This window comes from Carassius carassius, chromosome 6 (genome assembly GCF_963082965.1).
Source record: "Carassius carassius chromosome 6, fCarCar2.1, whole genome shotgun sequence".
NCBI classification, from domain to species: domain Eukaryota; kingdom Metazoa; phylum Chordata; class Actinopteri; order Cypriniformes; family Cyprinidae; genus Carassius; species Carassius carassius.
The window spans coordinates 35,822,784-35,836,230 of record NC_081760.1 but is presented as its reverse complement, the minus strand read 5'-3'; the positions used below and the strand labels follow the sequence as shown (position 1 = coordinate 35,836,230).

Sequence of the window (13,447 nt, the reverse complement as noted above, 5' to 3'; positions counted from 1 at the left end):
AAGAGTAAAAAAAGTAAATATTGCGAAACAGTGTTACTGCGTTAAAAAACTGTTTTCTATTGTAATATAAGTTAAAATGTAACTTATTCCTGTGATGCAAATCTGAATTTTCAGAAAGTGTTACATGATCCTTCTTTTATGCTGATTTGCTGCTGAAAAAACATTGATTATAAAAAAAAAAAAAGGGAAACCATGCTAAATTTTTTCAGGATTTTAATGTTTAGAAAGTTCAAAGGACAATATTTTTGTAACATTATAAATGTCTTTCCTGACACTTGTGATCAATCCAATGCAACCTTGCTGAATAAAAGTAATCATTTCTTCAAAGAAATAGAAAGAAACCTTTCAAAGAAACCTTACTGACACAAACTTTTGAAAAGTAGTACCACATAGTAAGGACCACTAGACAGATTTTTTGCCTCTTACCCATAGAGCAACAGCAGGAGGGCAAGAACAGGAAGATTGGTGGAGGACACATAGGCCTCTTGCTGGAAACAGATGAAGATGATGATGACCAGGGTCGCTGGGACAATGTAGTTGCACTAAAGGACAAACATGCATTCAGTCAAACAGCATTTGAACAGATACTGACACATTTAGAGTAAGAACATTTTACAAAATCCTCACCATGTCCCACACAAAGTTGGCCAGCCAGTAGAGGAAGGGCTGCACTCCACTAATGAACTGCATGTGTTTGGCTTTATTCACTCTCTCCTGGATGAGGAACACCACAAAGCTGGCCGGCACAAAGGACATGGCGAAGATGACACAGATGGACACCAGCACGTCGACTGAGGTCGTCATTCTGGGAAGCAGATGGGGTCAAAGGTCAGAGATGTCAAGACTTGTGTGTAAATGTAGTGGAGCATGATCTGCGCTCCGGGTTACTTACAGTGCCACCTGTGAGAGCTGCTCTTTGGTGAGGTTGAGTGGATGGTTGAATGCTTTGATCCCGAATTTGGACCGATCCAGGCCGGGGGGCAGATTAGCACGCAGGACGGCATTGTTCATGACATTGAGGAACCCTCCGATACTGTGCCAGCCTTTATTATTGAACCAGATCTGCAATAGGACACAGTCATGTCACTCTTCTCGCTCTAATAGACAAAAAAATTCCCTTAAAGCTCCTTGATACTGTAGAATCAGCAATGTTTATGAGCTCTGGCATAATAATTGACTGTCCAATCTGCAAAAATAGATTAATTTAGGCCTCAACTGACTGACAACGTAGCATTGTGTCAGTATCTAACAGCCTCCATCTCTTAACTGCATTGATATAAAAGACATTAAGACCTCTGAATACATGTATTTTCATTTTGCATTTTCACACACGTTTTTTAAATTTATTTTTGACATTTTATTATTTATGTACTTGTGGTTCTTTATTATATATAATGCAAATATAATAACTACAAGTGCATATACAATTTACACTAACAATTATACTGTGTGTGTATGTATATACAGTATATATATATATATATATATATATATATATATATATATATATATATATTTGTAATTAAATATCTATATTATCTAATAACTACAAGTGTATAAATAACTAAAATAATTATATTATATATTTATATTATATATATATATATATATATATATATAATATTTTTATATTTTTAGAAATATAAATATATTTAATATATATATGCTGTACATGTATTTTCTTTTTGCATTTTTACACACGTATTTTTTTCATTTTATTATTTATGTAGTTGTAGTCCTTTATTATATATAATGCAAATATAAATACACGTGCATATGCAACTTACACTAACAATTATTTATATAATGGCATCTTAATTTTAGCAAATTTTTTTATGGACAATAACTAAATCTGTGCATAAAAAGTGTTAACACTGCCAGGAAATCTATTAGATATGTTTACAGAATCAAACACTTGTAAGTCTTGTAAAGTCTTTATTTCACAACTTGTATAAAGCTTTCATCATGACTATGACAAACATGACATGCACTGTATGTCTGTATGGTCAGCCAAATACATCCAGTCAGAATGCAGTGTACTCACCTTCACATTGTTCTTGGTATCGAGACCCCGGATAAAAATCGACAGGCTTGCCAGAAAGCGGTCAGCTGCGGTTCCCTGCGGGTTGCAAAATTAAAATTGAAAACTGGATTAAGGTCAGAAAATCTCAAACATTTTGCCGGTAAATCTTAAACATCAGTCATAAACGTAATGCAGGTGACATACCGCTTGAAGACTGAAGCGTTTACGAATGTGAGAGATGGCATCAGTGATCTCATCACCAGGGGGGAGGGCCTGTGAACTTCTCGCACCCAATGAGAATCCACCATACCTGTAAAACAGCCAATGAGAAAGAGATTTGAGGCCCAGCTCATCCACTAGATTATTATTACTTTCCTCATCATAACAGATCTGAACTGATAGGTATACCTGAATTCGTTGACCCAGAGCTTGTTCTTCAAGCTGAACACAAAACAACACAATACACAATTAAAGTGCTGCCATGAGAATGAAAAAAAAAAAAAGGGTTAACAAGCAAGCCTTTATTTCTGGATTGGCATAACTCACCTTTTCCCAATAATCTGTGCATATGTTTTGACCAAGTAGTCTGAAATGTTTTTGCCTGTCAGATTCTGCAAGGTTTCATTAACGGTGACTTTGATCTTAGGAAAATAAAAAGAGAAGTTCAATGAACACAATGTCGTGCTGACGTTGTAACATAATAATGTAAAATGAAATAATGTTGTTATAGAAGTACAATATTTGGTGAATATGTCTACCTGAGGCGGTGGCAGACCACCTGCTCCTGGCGGACACTCCGGAAGCATCTTTTTCCTTTCTTCACAACTGCACTCACACAGAGGCGATGGGTTTTCCATACTCCAGTTCCCTTTTAGGAATATGTCCCGAATGCTCTCAGGAACCTCTGGAACCATCCACTCTCCATCTTTAATCGCGCATGATTTGCTACTGCTCACACACACACACACACACACACACACATGCACAAAAATAAATTTCAACCTTCCAAACTTATTGGAACTTATTACAACTTATTGGATCCTCAAATATATGGAACCCTGTTTCCACCACAAATAAATAAGCAATTGCAACATTTTATTTTACAATTCAGAATTTTTTTGCATAATATATAAAAATTGCAATTGCAAAAAGCTTTGAGGACTTACCCAGCGTTTTGCTCATCTTTGCATTGTTCGCTGTAAGCCGGACTGTCCATCAGAGCTTCGAGTAAATTGTTTGTGTGTCTGTCCTCAGGCGCATCATTGCTGTAGTGAAAAACCAATCATTAGACTCTCAAAGAATCATGGGAATGAAAGCGCAGGCTCAGGTGGGTGGAGGGTAGCGTGTACCTGACGAAGGAGAACTGCTCCCCATACATGCTGGGCTCCAGAGCGAGACTAGGATACTTTCCGAATGGAGGGACAATGAGACTGAACCCCAGAGCGATGCACACGAACACAGCGGGAAGCACAATCTGGAAATGTACATTTTCAAGGACATTACATTTAAGGAACAGCGAACATAGACATGCTCTGTATAATATAATATGGAGACCATACCTGAGCAAAGAAACCTTTCCGGGAGCGCCGGGCGTACAGGAAGCGTTTCCAGAGCAGAGCTACAAACTGCTGTCTCTTCAGACTCCAGCCCTTCACCTGGTACGACCCTTTACCATCAGCACCACCCAACCAGTCCGTCTCACGAGATTCTGCAGGGGCACGTTACCAAATATGAAACTAGTTTTCCATTTTTCACGTCTTCCGGTAACCAAGTGCAAGGAATAATAATGTATTTTCATTCATATGACATCATATACAAAATAGAAATACATAGTAATAAAACTAATGAACAAATTAACTGATTTGTTTAAACAGACAGTTTGAACTAAATAACAGAATTGAAATACCCCACAAAAATAATCAAAATAACAAAAATAAAATCGGTATTGTTTATATATTGATAATACTGATGTGAAAAAATCTAAATATATTTTTGTATTATTTTATTTTAATAGAAAATTAATGTTTATTTTAATTAAATTCTTGTAATTAAAAAACTTATATATATATATAAACATGATTTTAAATAAAATAAACATTTACTTTAATAAAATAAAATAATAAAAAATAAATATTTTGGTATTTCTGAATTTAGTTCTAATTTGAGTAAAAAATAAAATAAAATAATTAAAAAAAAAAGGTACTAATAAAAACAAACCAGAAAATATACCACAGCATAAACATTTTATTGAAAACGGAACATAAAAAAGTAAAAATGAATTAAAATATTTACAAATACTATAATAGAAGATTTAAGATACTAAAATAACACAGACTCAAATAAAAAAATCTTAATGAACTGACATTAAAACTTCAACACAATGAGATGATGGTTCAGATTTCAGAATATATTTATAGTAAGTGGGATGGATGAAGGATGGGTAAAGTAACTACCTGGATCACCTTCAGAGTCATTGAGATCAAAGTCGTCTTCAGTGAAAGGCTTCAGGCAGCTCTGATGGTCACCAAAAGCATGTCTCCGGTTCCTGCGTGCAGGTATAATCCCATCTGATCCACGACAAAACCAGAGTAAGACACCACTGCTAAATGTTTACATGAAACACTGACAGATGTGTTCGGTTTTACCTGACATCTCTGCATCAACACCATTGTCCTCTGCCACCTTGAGGAAAATCTGCTCAAAATAACCAGAAGCACAAACCAATTATATTGACTTTCTTGAACGAAGTCAGCTGAATTGAAATGATTTCAATGATATATGTTACCTCCTCCAGGGTTGTGTCAGAGATGCCGTAGCTAGAAATGCCGAGGTCAGTGAGCCGGTCGTCGATCTCATGAAAGAGCTCCACAAACGCTCCGTCTTTGGCCGACTCGTAAGGCAGAACGTAAGTGATCTCGTGCCCGAGATCTTCAACCAGTCTGGCTGTAGGAACGTGCTTGAAAATCACATTGGAGATCAGGGAGACATCTGGAACACGGAAAGAGTCGAGAAAACATTCGAAATGTGTGTATGACTAGAGCTTTGCTCCAAAACAAATGGGTTCGGAATAAGATGAGCAAAGGTGGTGAGCAAAGAATCATTTTTGGGTGAAGTTTATCTACTAGTTTTAAGTTTATTTATTTTAAACCAGTTTAAAGTTTATTAACTCTACATACATATCAGTGTTATTTTAGTATTATTTATAATATATATATATATTTAAATATTTTAATTGGACTTTTTACATTTTTCATTTTATTTTTAGATTCATTTTCAAATGTACTTTTATCATTTTTATTAGTTTTTGCTATTTTCTTTATTAAATATTTATAATTATTATAATTTATTTAGTTTTAAATACATTTTATTTATTTTAGTTGGTAATTTTTAGTGCTTTAGCTTAATCTCATTTCCGTTAGTTGCCAACATTTCTAACATTCCTCATCGCAACATTTCTAATATTTACTTTTCCATCTAATATTTGGTCTTAATTTATCTTTATTTCATTTTAGTTTTAGTATTAGTTTTTATTTTAGTAAGCCCAGCGATTCAGCTTAAACTTATTTCAGTTAGCTGCCCATGAACATTACTCATTTTTGCTTTCAGTTATTTCGTTTTAATTTATTATTTCACTTTTAATCTTTGTCCAGATTTTATTTATTTGAGTTTATCATTTTAGTGATTCAACTGGTTTGTTAAATTTTCCACCTAACATCTATATTAATTTTACATTATTTTAGTCCAGCTTTATTTTAATTAATAAAATAGTTCATAGCCAACGATAATAACCCAGCTATATACCTATGGTTGCGGTTTCACTTTCATGGTCGCTGCCCAATCCAGCATCAGAACTGCTCTCAGATACACTTTCCTCCTGCAGAGACAATGAAAATCACTAAATATGGCAGCAAGAAAACGTAAGACTGAGTCAGTAATATAAAGCCAGTAATATAGCCATTCCCTTATAGGCATTATTAAACCTTAGTACCTTCTTGAGACTTCCTTTGGAGTAGGAGACGGTGCTGCTGGAGGTGCGGCAGGAGCTGGCCGAGAGATCGAAGTCCTTCTTCACCAGCGTCAGGTAGTATCCCGTCCCCAGCTGGGTCTTGAGGAACAGAGAGGAACCCACACAGCACAGCTTCCCATGGGAGATGATAGCAATGCGATCGCCCAGGATATCAGCTTCATCCATGTGGTGGGTGGAGAGGATGATGGTGCGTCCTGAAGGTAAAACCTTACGGTTTAATAATCGTTTCAGGAAGACCAACACGACGGTGTGCACTAAAACAGAGTCTGCTTACCTTGACGATACTTCAGCAGTAGGTCCCAGATTCCCCGGCGAGCGTAAGGATCGACTCCAGCTGTGGGCTCATCCAGGATCACGACCTTTGACCCTCCAACAAACGCCAGTGCTACTGATAACTTCCTCTGCATTCCTCCTATAAGGATCATAGAGACTGTTTCATTCTAGTCATTTTATACCACAATATAGTTATTTTTGCTGGAAAATCTGCAAAAAATGGTTCACAGACTGCTGTGCAAAAAACTATTTAGTTAACATTAGGTAAGGATGCATTAAATTGATCAAGAGTAACAGTAAAGGCATTTGTAATTTAACAAAAATATTTCTATTTCAAATAAATGCTGTTTTTTCAAGTTTCTATTCATCAAAGAATCCTGAAAAAAAAAAAATCACAGAGATATTTATCAGCACAGCTGTTTTCATCTATAATAATCAGAAATGTCTCAGCTTATTAGATTGATTTCTGAAGGATCATGTCACACTGCAGATTGGAGGAATGTAAACTGTCATTTTAAATTGTAATAATATTTCATACCTGAGAGCTGGCTGGTTCGAGATTTGCGTTTATGAGGCAGGCCGAGGTCCATCACGATCTGCTCCATCTCTGATTTCACCTTCTCCTCAGACAAACCCTTCAGACGTGCGTAAAACCAGATGTGCTCCTCCACGGTGAGCCTAGAATACATGGACGAGAACATTAGATTCAGAGCATTCACAAAAAACCGAGCTTCTGAAAACTGTTTTTGGTGCCAGCGTACATGCTAAACAGGACGTTATGCTGCGGACACATGCCCAGGTTTTGACGAATAGTGTTCAGATTGGTACGGATGTCTTTGCCCTGGATGTAAGCGGTGCCGGAGGTGGGTGGAAACAGGCCAGTGAGGATAGACCTAAGAAAGCCAGAAATATTGAGCTCATCTTATTAACATCATCACATTATTAACATCAGATATAAAAAGATCTGAGTTGTCTTACATGGTTGTGGTTTTCCCAGCACCGTTGTGACCCAGGAAGGAGGTGATCTGACCCTCATAAAAACCCAGCGTCAAATCGTCCACCGCTAGTTTGCCGTTGCTGTAAACCTTCACCAGGTTCTCGATGTAAACACCTGGATCCAGATGGGCTGGTTCTTCTTCAATGCATACAGCTAAAAAAATCATTCAAAGTCTTTACACTGTCCAGTAGCGTAAAAAAGAGCTTTCTAGGAAATTACGTTTTGCATGGTCAATACAATAAGCTTTAATGTAATAAATATATTAGATTATTTAAATGCTCTTTTTTTTTGTTTCTTAGACGTTCCATACCTTCAGCATTTTCTTTCTTGTTGGTCGGCATTGATGTAATCCAACCACATTTCTCCCCGCACCAGTATGACTTGGTGAATGGGAAATACCAGCGTCTTGGGATGCCATATTGACCTGTGAGAAGTTTTTACACCATGAGAAACTTCTCAAAGCCTTCCAATGTCTTGCAAGTACACCTTTTCAAAAGCCACTTACCTGGAAACACAGCTTCAATGTACCAGGTCATGAGGGCGTACAGTACAGAATCGAAGAGCATGAGCGAGATTGAAGTGGTGAGACTGTAGCTGTCCTCCTGCATGGGGCTGGAGAGCAGGTTACTCCACTGGATGCCCACTCCCTGCTCCTCGAACAGAGCGAAGTACTCGCAGCCGAAGCCGAACGCCACCGGAGACAAGAGGCTCTGAGGAAAGACAGACAGAGGCGTTCAATACATGATGGGAAACATCCAGAAATAGCAAAGGGTAGGGGTGTAAAAGTTTTAAAATGTAAAAAAAAAAAAAAAGATTTGTAAAATAAGATGGAAATAAATAATACGAATAGTAAATAGTAAAAGTAAAAGTAAAACTAAATAGATTAAAATAAATAAATACAAATATTAATTTAACAAAAAAAAAAGATAAATAAATGCATTAAACAAAAAAATAAGATTTAAAAATTAAAATTAAAATAATGAGATTAAAATAATAAATGAATATTACTTTATGATAAATGAATAGAAATTTGGGCAAAATAAAAAATAAAAATTTGATTAAACAATAGCTAGAAAATAAAACAAATTATTACAATAATACAAATAAATGTAAATAAATAGATTTAATTCCAATAAATAGGCAAAAAAGATCAATATAAAAAAATAAAATTTTGATTGAAATAAATCAATCAATAAATAACACACCTACGGTACTACAATTAGTAGTATTGTGCTTCACACAAGGATGAACATATTTGGTAGTACAATGCATCTAAAAGACTGAAGACCCTGGCTCTGAGTCATTGCAAAAGGCAATGCAATTGACCTTTACAGATAACATTCACACTCACCACTACTACTTTGGCGCCAAAGCCGATGTAATCCTGCCAGGCCACGCAAAGCACATAGGGAAGATAGAGGGTGAAGTATATGATGCCCCCGCAGGCCGCGGCGAGGTTAGCGCGGGAGAAGAGCGTGCTGATCAAGAAACACTGCATGATGGTCACGACCGCAAAAGAGGCCAGGAACAAGTAGACTACACCAGGATCACTGTACGGCAAGAGATTCCCCATCTGAACAAAACATGAGAAACAGAACCAGGTTAAATTGTTGTTAGGCTTATATTATAACATCAGTTTGTGGCAATACATACCTTCAGGATGAGCACCAGCAGGGCGGCGCTGATGAGCAGTGGGATCAGACTACTGATGAACCAGCTCAGCCACAAAGTGCCATTATCCAAACCCATAATCCTCATGGTCTCCTTGAGCCGAGCTTCCTTCTCGTACACCACACCCTTAATGATGATGGCCACCGAGTACATCCAGGCCAGAGTCATGAACAGAGGCATGGAACGGCTCATTACCCGCAGGAAACTAGGGCAGAGCAGACAGGATGGGTTAGCATGTCTGTTTCAAAAGATATCTAGATAAGATACCTAGTTTTGACAACATCATGTATATCTCATAATTTCACAATGCACTGAAATAAGCTCAATGTAGTTAATAATTAAGCATTTAAGTGTTTGTATGCTTATTATAATATCACATTCTTAGCTTGGCAACAATCAATCAAATAGCACACCAAATTTACTTCAGCTGATACTAGATAACTTAGCAGAATGTAACTAAATAATAATAATAATAATTAAAAAAAAAAAAAATATATATATATATATATATATATATATATATATTCTAACGTTAAAGTAAAATATAAAATGGACAGACTTGAAATTAAATAAATTAACAAATAAATAACAATTTGAGTAAAATAAATAAATAATACAATACAAATTTGATTAAAGTACAATTAATAAAAATGTATTCAAATTTAAATAAATGAATGAATAATAACACCAGTTTTATAGAAATGTATAAATAAATAAATTCATACATTTTGATTTAAATAGATACATAATACAGCTAACAACACTATAGTGAGCAGGGACAAAAACCATAATTTAATATAACAGGAAATAAATACTTTCCAAATAACATTTTAAACATACTTATAATTAAAAATGTTCACATAATTTGAAAATATACATTAATATATATAGCTAAATTTTTAGGATTTTAGGAAGGGGATTCCTTGTACAAGAATGATCATATTTGGGAATCTGAAAAGATTGGCATTTAAAAGATTGAAAACCCTTGCATAAGACAACAATGCAGCTCAGCACAGAGCTTAATTGTACTGATTTTATTTTGTATGAAACCGTGAATGCGACCTGATCATGAATGTACAGAATTTAATTCAGTTTACAGACTGAAGGATGCTTTTTCTTACATGTCGTCCACATAGCAGGGATAAGGCATCTGCTGGATGTAAACTCCCGTTTTCTCCTTGCTGCCGGTCAGAGCTCGTATGATCCCGTGTTCAATCACGTCCTGCAGGTAGGAGAATCCACCCCAAATATAGCGCAGGTCTTCAAATGGGTCCGCTCGAGGACCGGGATCCCAGTAACTACAGAAAAACACAATCATCAGCTCTCAAAGTCTTCGGCTCAAATTCTGTTCCTTTTCTCTAGAAGCACAAATTTGTAGCGGAATTATAAAAACATATGTCTCCTACCCATCCTTGATCTTGTTGGTGCGCTCCACATTATCAATGTCCATGCGGATCTTGTAGTTGACGTTAGGCGGCAGGTCAGACGTGTTGGCCTGCATGTCAGGAAACACTATCCCAGCCCAAAACTTGCGGTCATCCAGCAGACGCATGGACTTGTTAACCAATCGCTCCTCATTAGCCACAGGCTCCAACTTATCCAAGTTCACACACTTCAGAGGAGGAAAATAAACAGGTTGACTCAATGATGTAATTCTGTTAATTACATCATTAAAAAATCTGGGGCGATTTACACGATTATTTAATGAAATAATCAGTCAGTTCAGCTGACATTGGATTGGCATGACCGGCATTGGTGGTTTGCTTTTTGATTGCAGTATTAACTGATTTAGTTACTGGAGAACATTTAGTGGAGAACTGAGAAGTGTTTTTTTTTTGACCCAGAAAAGTAAGACATGAACTGAAATCAAACTCTGTTTTCTTAGAACCATTTATTTGATTAGCAGATATCATAAGATGCCCAAATAACACTGTTAATTTCAGTTGACTAGACATTATCAATCAAGCCAAATATTATGAACAAGCCAATGAAACCAAGCCAATGTGTTCACCTTAAACTCAACATCAAAACGTCCTGAATGGGTCTTGGTTTGTGTGTATACATGCGTACCTCCATGAACCGAGAGATGGTTTGGATGGCCTGATCTGTCTCATTGAACACTTCCCGCCATGTGTACGCTGACTCATAGGGACGTGTGTCCTCTGGAGACTTGGACAGAAAGCTGGACACATCCTCCACGCGCCAGTCTGTCCCGCTCAGCTTGGCATTAAAGAAGCGAGCACTAGCATTGTTCTGGAGAAGGGTCTGTTTAGGAGAAGTATTGACAAAACTATGTTATCATTAATTAAAAAAAAAAAAGCACATATATATATATATATATATATATATATATATATATATATGTGTGTGTGTGTGTGTGTGTGTGTGTGTATCGCACACTTATACTTCAATAAAAATTTATTAATATTATAAAGATGCCTAAAATATTATTTGAAAAACATTTATTTCCTATTATAAATTTAAATATTCATTTTCTTTCTACTCATTAATGTACTGTACCTTGTATATGTATTGTTTATTCATTTATTTCAATAAAAAAAAAATATTTTTTAAAGAATTCTGGTACAATAAATTAGTGCATCAACAAATGCAAACACACACACACACACACACACACACACACACACACACACACACACACACACACACTTATATAAAGTGTGTGTGAAAGCATTTTGATCATTGGTTGTGAGTTTTGTGTCTTGAGTTGTGAAAAACTACTATTATAAAGATATATAATTAAATATCTAAAATATAATTTGTAAAAAAAAAAAAAAAAATCTATTAAGTTCATTTATTTTTTCTATCCCTGCTAAGTTAAGTGATTAAAAAATGTTTTTTCCTACTCATTATTTTATTTTACTGTTAAATTATTATTCATTTATTTCTATTTTAATGTAATTTTTATTTAGTTTAAAGTTTAGTTTTTATCAGCACGACCTTGCATGAAAGTCAAGCACATAGCAATGTGTCAAGTAGTTTCACATTTTGTGCCCATGACAAGAAAACACCTAACGTAATGCACTTTTTCATAAGAATTCTCCGAGGATATGAAGCTCTCCAGTAATAAGTGTGCATCCTGCAGAGCTCCCCCATGTGAGCTCAGTAGTGAGGTTAGAATGCAGTATGGCTAAGGTCCAAAAGGTGGCAGTGTCAAGTTCACCATTTGAGCTTCTAGTAGCACAAAATCATGTGCTCGGGGGTGACTTACAGGAACAGTGTCTTTTGTTTTAGGAAGGTTATTTGCTTTCAGAAAGAGAGAGTGTGTGTGTGTGTGTGTGTGTGTGACGTACCCGAACGAGGTCCATCTCCTCACTGTTCTCCATAAAGTCCCAGATTTTAGGTCTCATCTCTTCCCACATGCCGCCGAGATCCCTAAGCACACCGAACTCCTGAAACGTCTTATTAACCTGAGAGAAACAGAGAGACAGTTTGAAACTCCTCTAGATCCAGGTCCACTGCTAGAGATGGCTGAACTGATGACTTTTCAATTAAAAACAAAATAATACAGAATGAGTATGTGTGTTCAAATCTTTGGCTCACAGAAACCTGCTCAACACTAGTTTAGCATTATTAGTTTATTATTACTCATTAGCGTCTCCTGACCTCTTGTATGATCCTCTGGGTGGCAGGAGTGTCTGGGGTGTACAGGATCTTCCCCATGAGCAGCGGCTTCAGAGCCCTCCAGATCATGCGGGATATGGGACTCGACTCCAGGCCCTTCATCATGCTGTTGCAGTAGGGCGCTAAAGAAAAAAAGTTCAACAATTTAGCAGGGTATGGGAAATATTTAGCATTTTGAAGTGAGGGAAAAAGAGAAAAATACAGCTTTGCTTACTGGAGGAGTTGTCGTAGACGGAGACGGGGTCGCTATCGCTGTCATTGCCATAGTTTCCGAACAGGGCCTTGTAGTTGTTGTCCTCGTACCAATTGAGGGACTTGATCTTCAGGCCTCCGCCCTCCGGGTGACCGCAGACGATGCGGGACACGGCCTGATACATGTGCTTGGGGGACTGCGTGCTGTTGCCCGTCAGGTACAGGATCTCGTTGCGCATTTCCCGCCAGCTCTTCATACTCACAAGCTGAGAAATAATAGGAGAAATAAAAAAAGAGAGTACAAAAAATTGGTCCTTGATTTTCTATATAAGTCATTCAAAAGTCTGGTGTTGGTAAGATTTTTAGCTGCATTTATTAGATAAAAAAAATTTATATTATGAAATATTATTACCATTTAAAGCTAGCTGTTTTCTATTATAATATATTGTAAAACGTTATTTATTCCTGTAATATTAAAGCTGAATCTTCAGCATCATTACTTCAGTGTCACATGATCCTTCAGAAATCAATCTAATATGCTGATTTGCTGCTCAAGAAACATTTCTCATGCATCATACAACTTATACATTAACAATAAATATCAATTTCTTCATGTAGA

At 36.3% G+C, this 13,447-nt stretch overlaps 1 protein-coding gene across 3 annotated transcripts in view; it reads right to left on the bottom strand.

Moving 5' to 3' along the window:
- Positions 1 to 13,447, bottom strand: part of abca1a (ATP-binding cassette, sub-family A (ABC1), member 1A) — a 33,589-nt gene that overhangs the window by 7,241 nt on the left and 12,901 nt on the right. For 2 of the 3 annotated variants that reach the window (XM_059552870.1, XM_059552868.1), the window contains exons 9-38: positions 12,851 to 13,094; positions 12,619 to 12,758; positions 12,306 to 12,422; positions 11,062 to 11,256; positions 10,398 to 10,603; positions 10,113 to 10,289; positions 8,974 to 9,196; positions 8,672 to 8,893; positions 7,826 to 8,030; positions 7,631 to 7,744; positions 7,302 to 7,473; positions 7,085 to 7,216; positions 6,862 to 7,001; positions 6,325 to 6,462; positions 6,012 to 6,244; positions 5,825 to 5,897; positions 4,809 to 5,011; positions 4,669 to 4,717; positions 4,477 to 4,590; positions 3,583 to 3,731; positions 3,373 to 3,497; positions 3,190 to 3,288; positions 2,782 to 2,971; positions 2,570 to 2,664; positions 2,432 to 2,464; positions 2,228 to 2,333; positions 2,045 to 2,119; positions 893 to 1,062; positions 628 to 805; positions 427 to 542 (exon numbers count right to left, since the gene is read on the bottom strand). In XM_059552870.1, coding sequence (XP_059408853.1) covers positions 427 to 542; positions 628 to 805; positions 893 to 1,062; positions 2,045 to 2,119; positions 2,228 to 2,333; positions 2,432 to 2,464; positions 2,570 to 2,664; positions 2,782 to 2,971; positions 3,190 to 3,288; positions 3,373 to 3,497; positions 3,583 to 3,731; positions 4,477 to 4,590; positions 4,669 to 4,717; positions 4,809 to 5,011; positions 5,825 to 5,897; positions 6,012 to 6,244; positions 6,325 to 6,462; positions 6,862 to 7,001; positions 7,085 to 7,216; positions 7,302 to 7,473; positions 7,631 to 7,744; positions 7,826 to 8,030; positions 8,672 to 8,893; positions 8,974 to 9,196; positions 10,113 to 10,289; positions 10,398 to 10,603; positions 11,062 to 11,256; positions 12,306 to 12,422; positions 12,619 to 12,758; positions 12,851 to 13,094 — 4,433 coding nt within the window. The remainder of the gene's footprint in view (positions 1 to 426; positions 543 to 627; positions 806 to 892; positions 1,063 to 2,044; positions 2,120 to 2,227; positions 2,334 to 2,431; positions 2,465 to 2,569; positions 2,665 to 2,781; positions 2,972 to 3,189; positions 3,289 to 3,372; positions 3,498 to 3,582; positions 3,732 to 4,476; positions 4,591 to 4,668; positions 4,718 to 4,808; positions 5,012 to 5,824; positions 5,898 to 6,011; positions 6,245 to 6,324; positions 6,463 to 6,861; positions 7,002 to 7,084; positions 7,217 to 7,301; positions 7,474 to 7,630; positions 7,745 to 7,825; positions 8,031 to 8,671; positions 8,894 to 8,973; positions 9,197 to 10,112; positions 10,290 to 10,397; positions 10,604 to 11,061; positions 11,257 to 12,305; positions 12,423 to 12,618; positions 12,759 to 12,850; positions 13,095 to 13,447) is intronic. The other variant, XM_059552869.1, reaches the window with a different exon arrangement.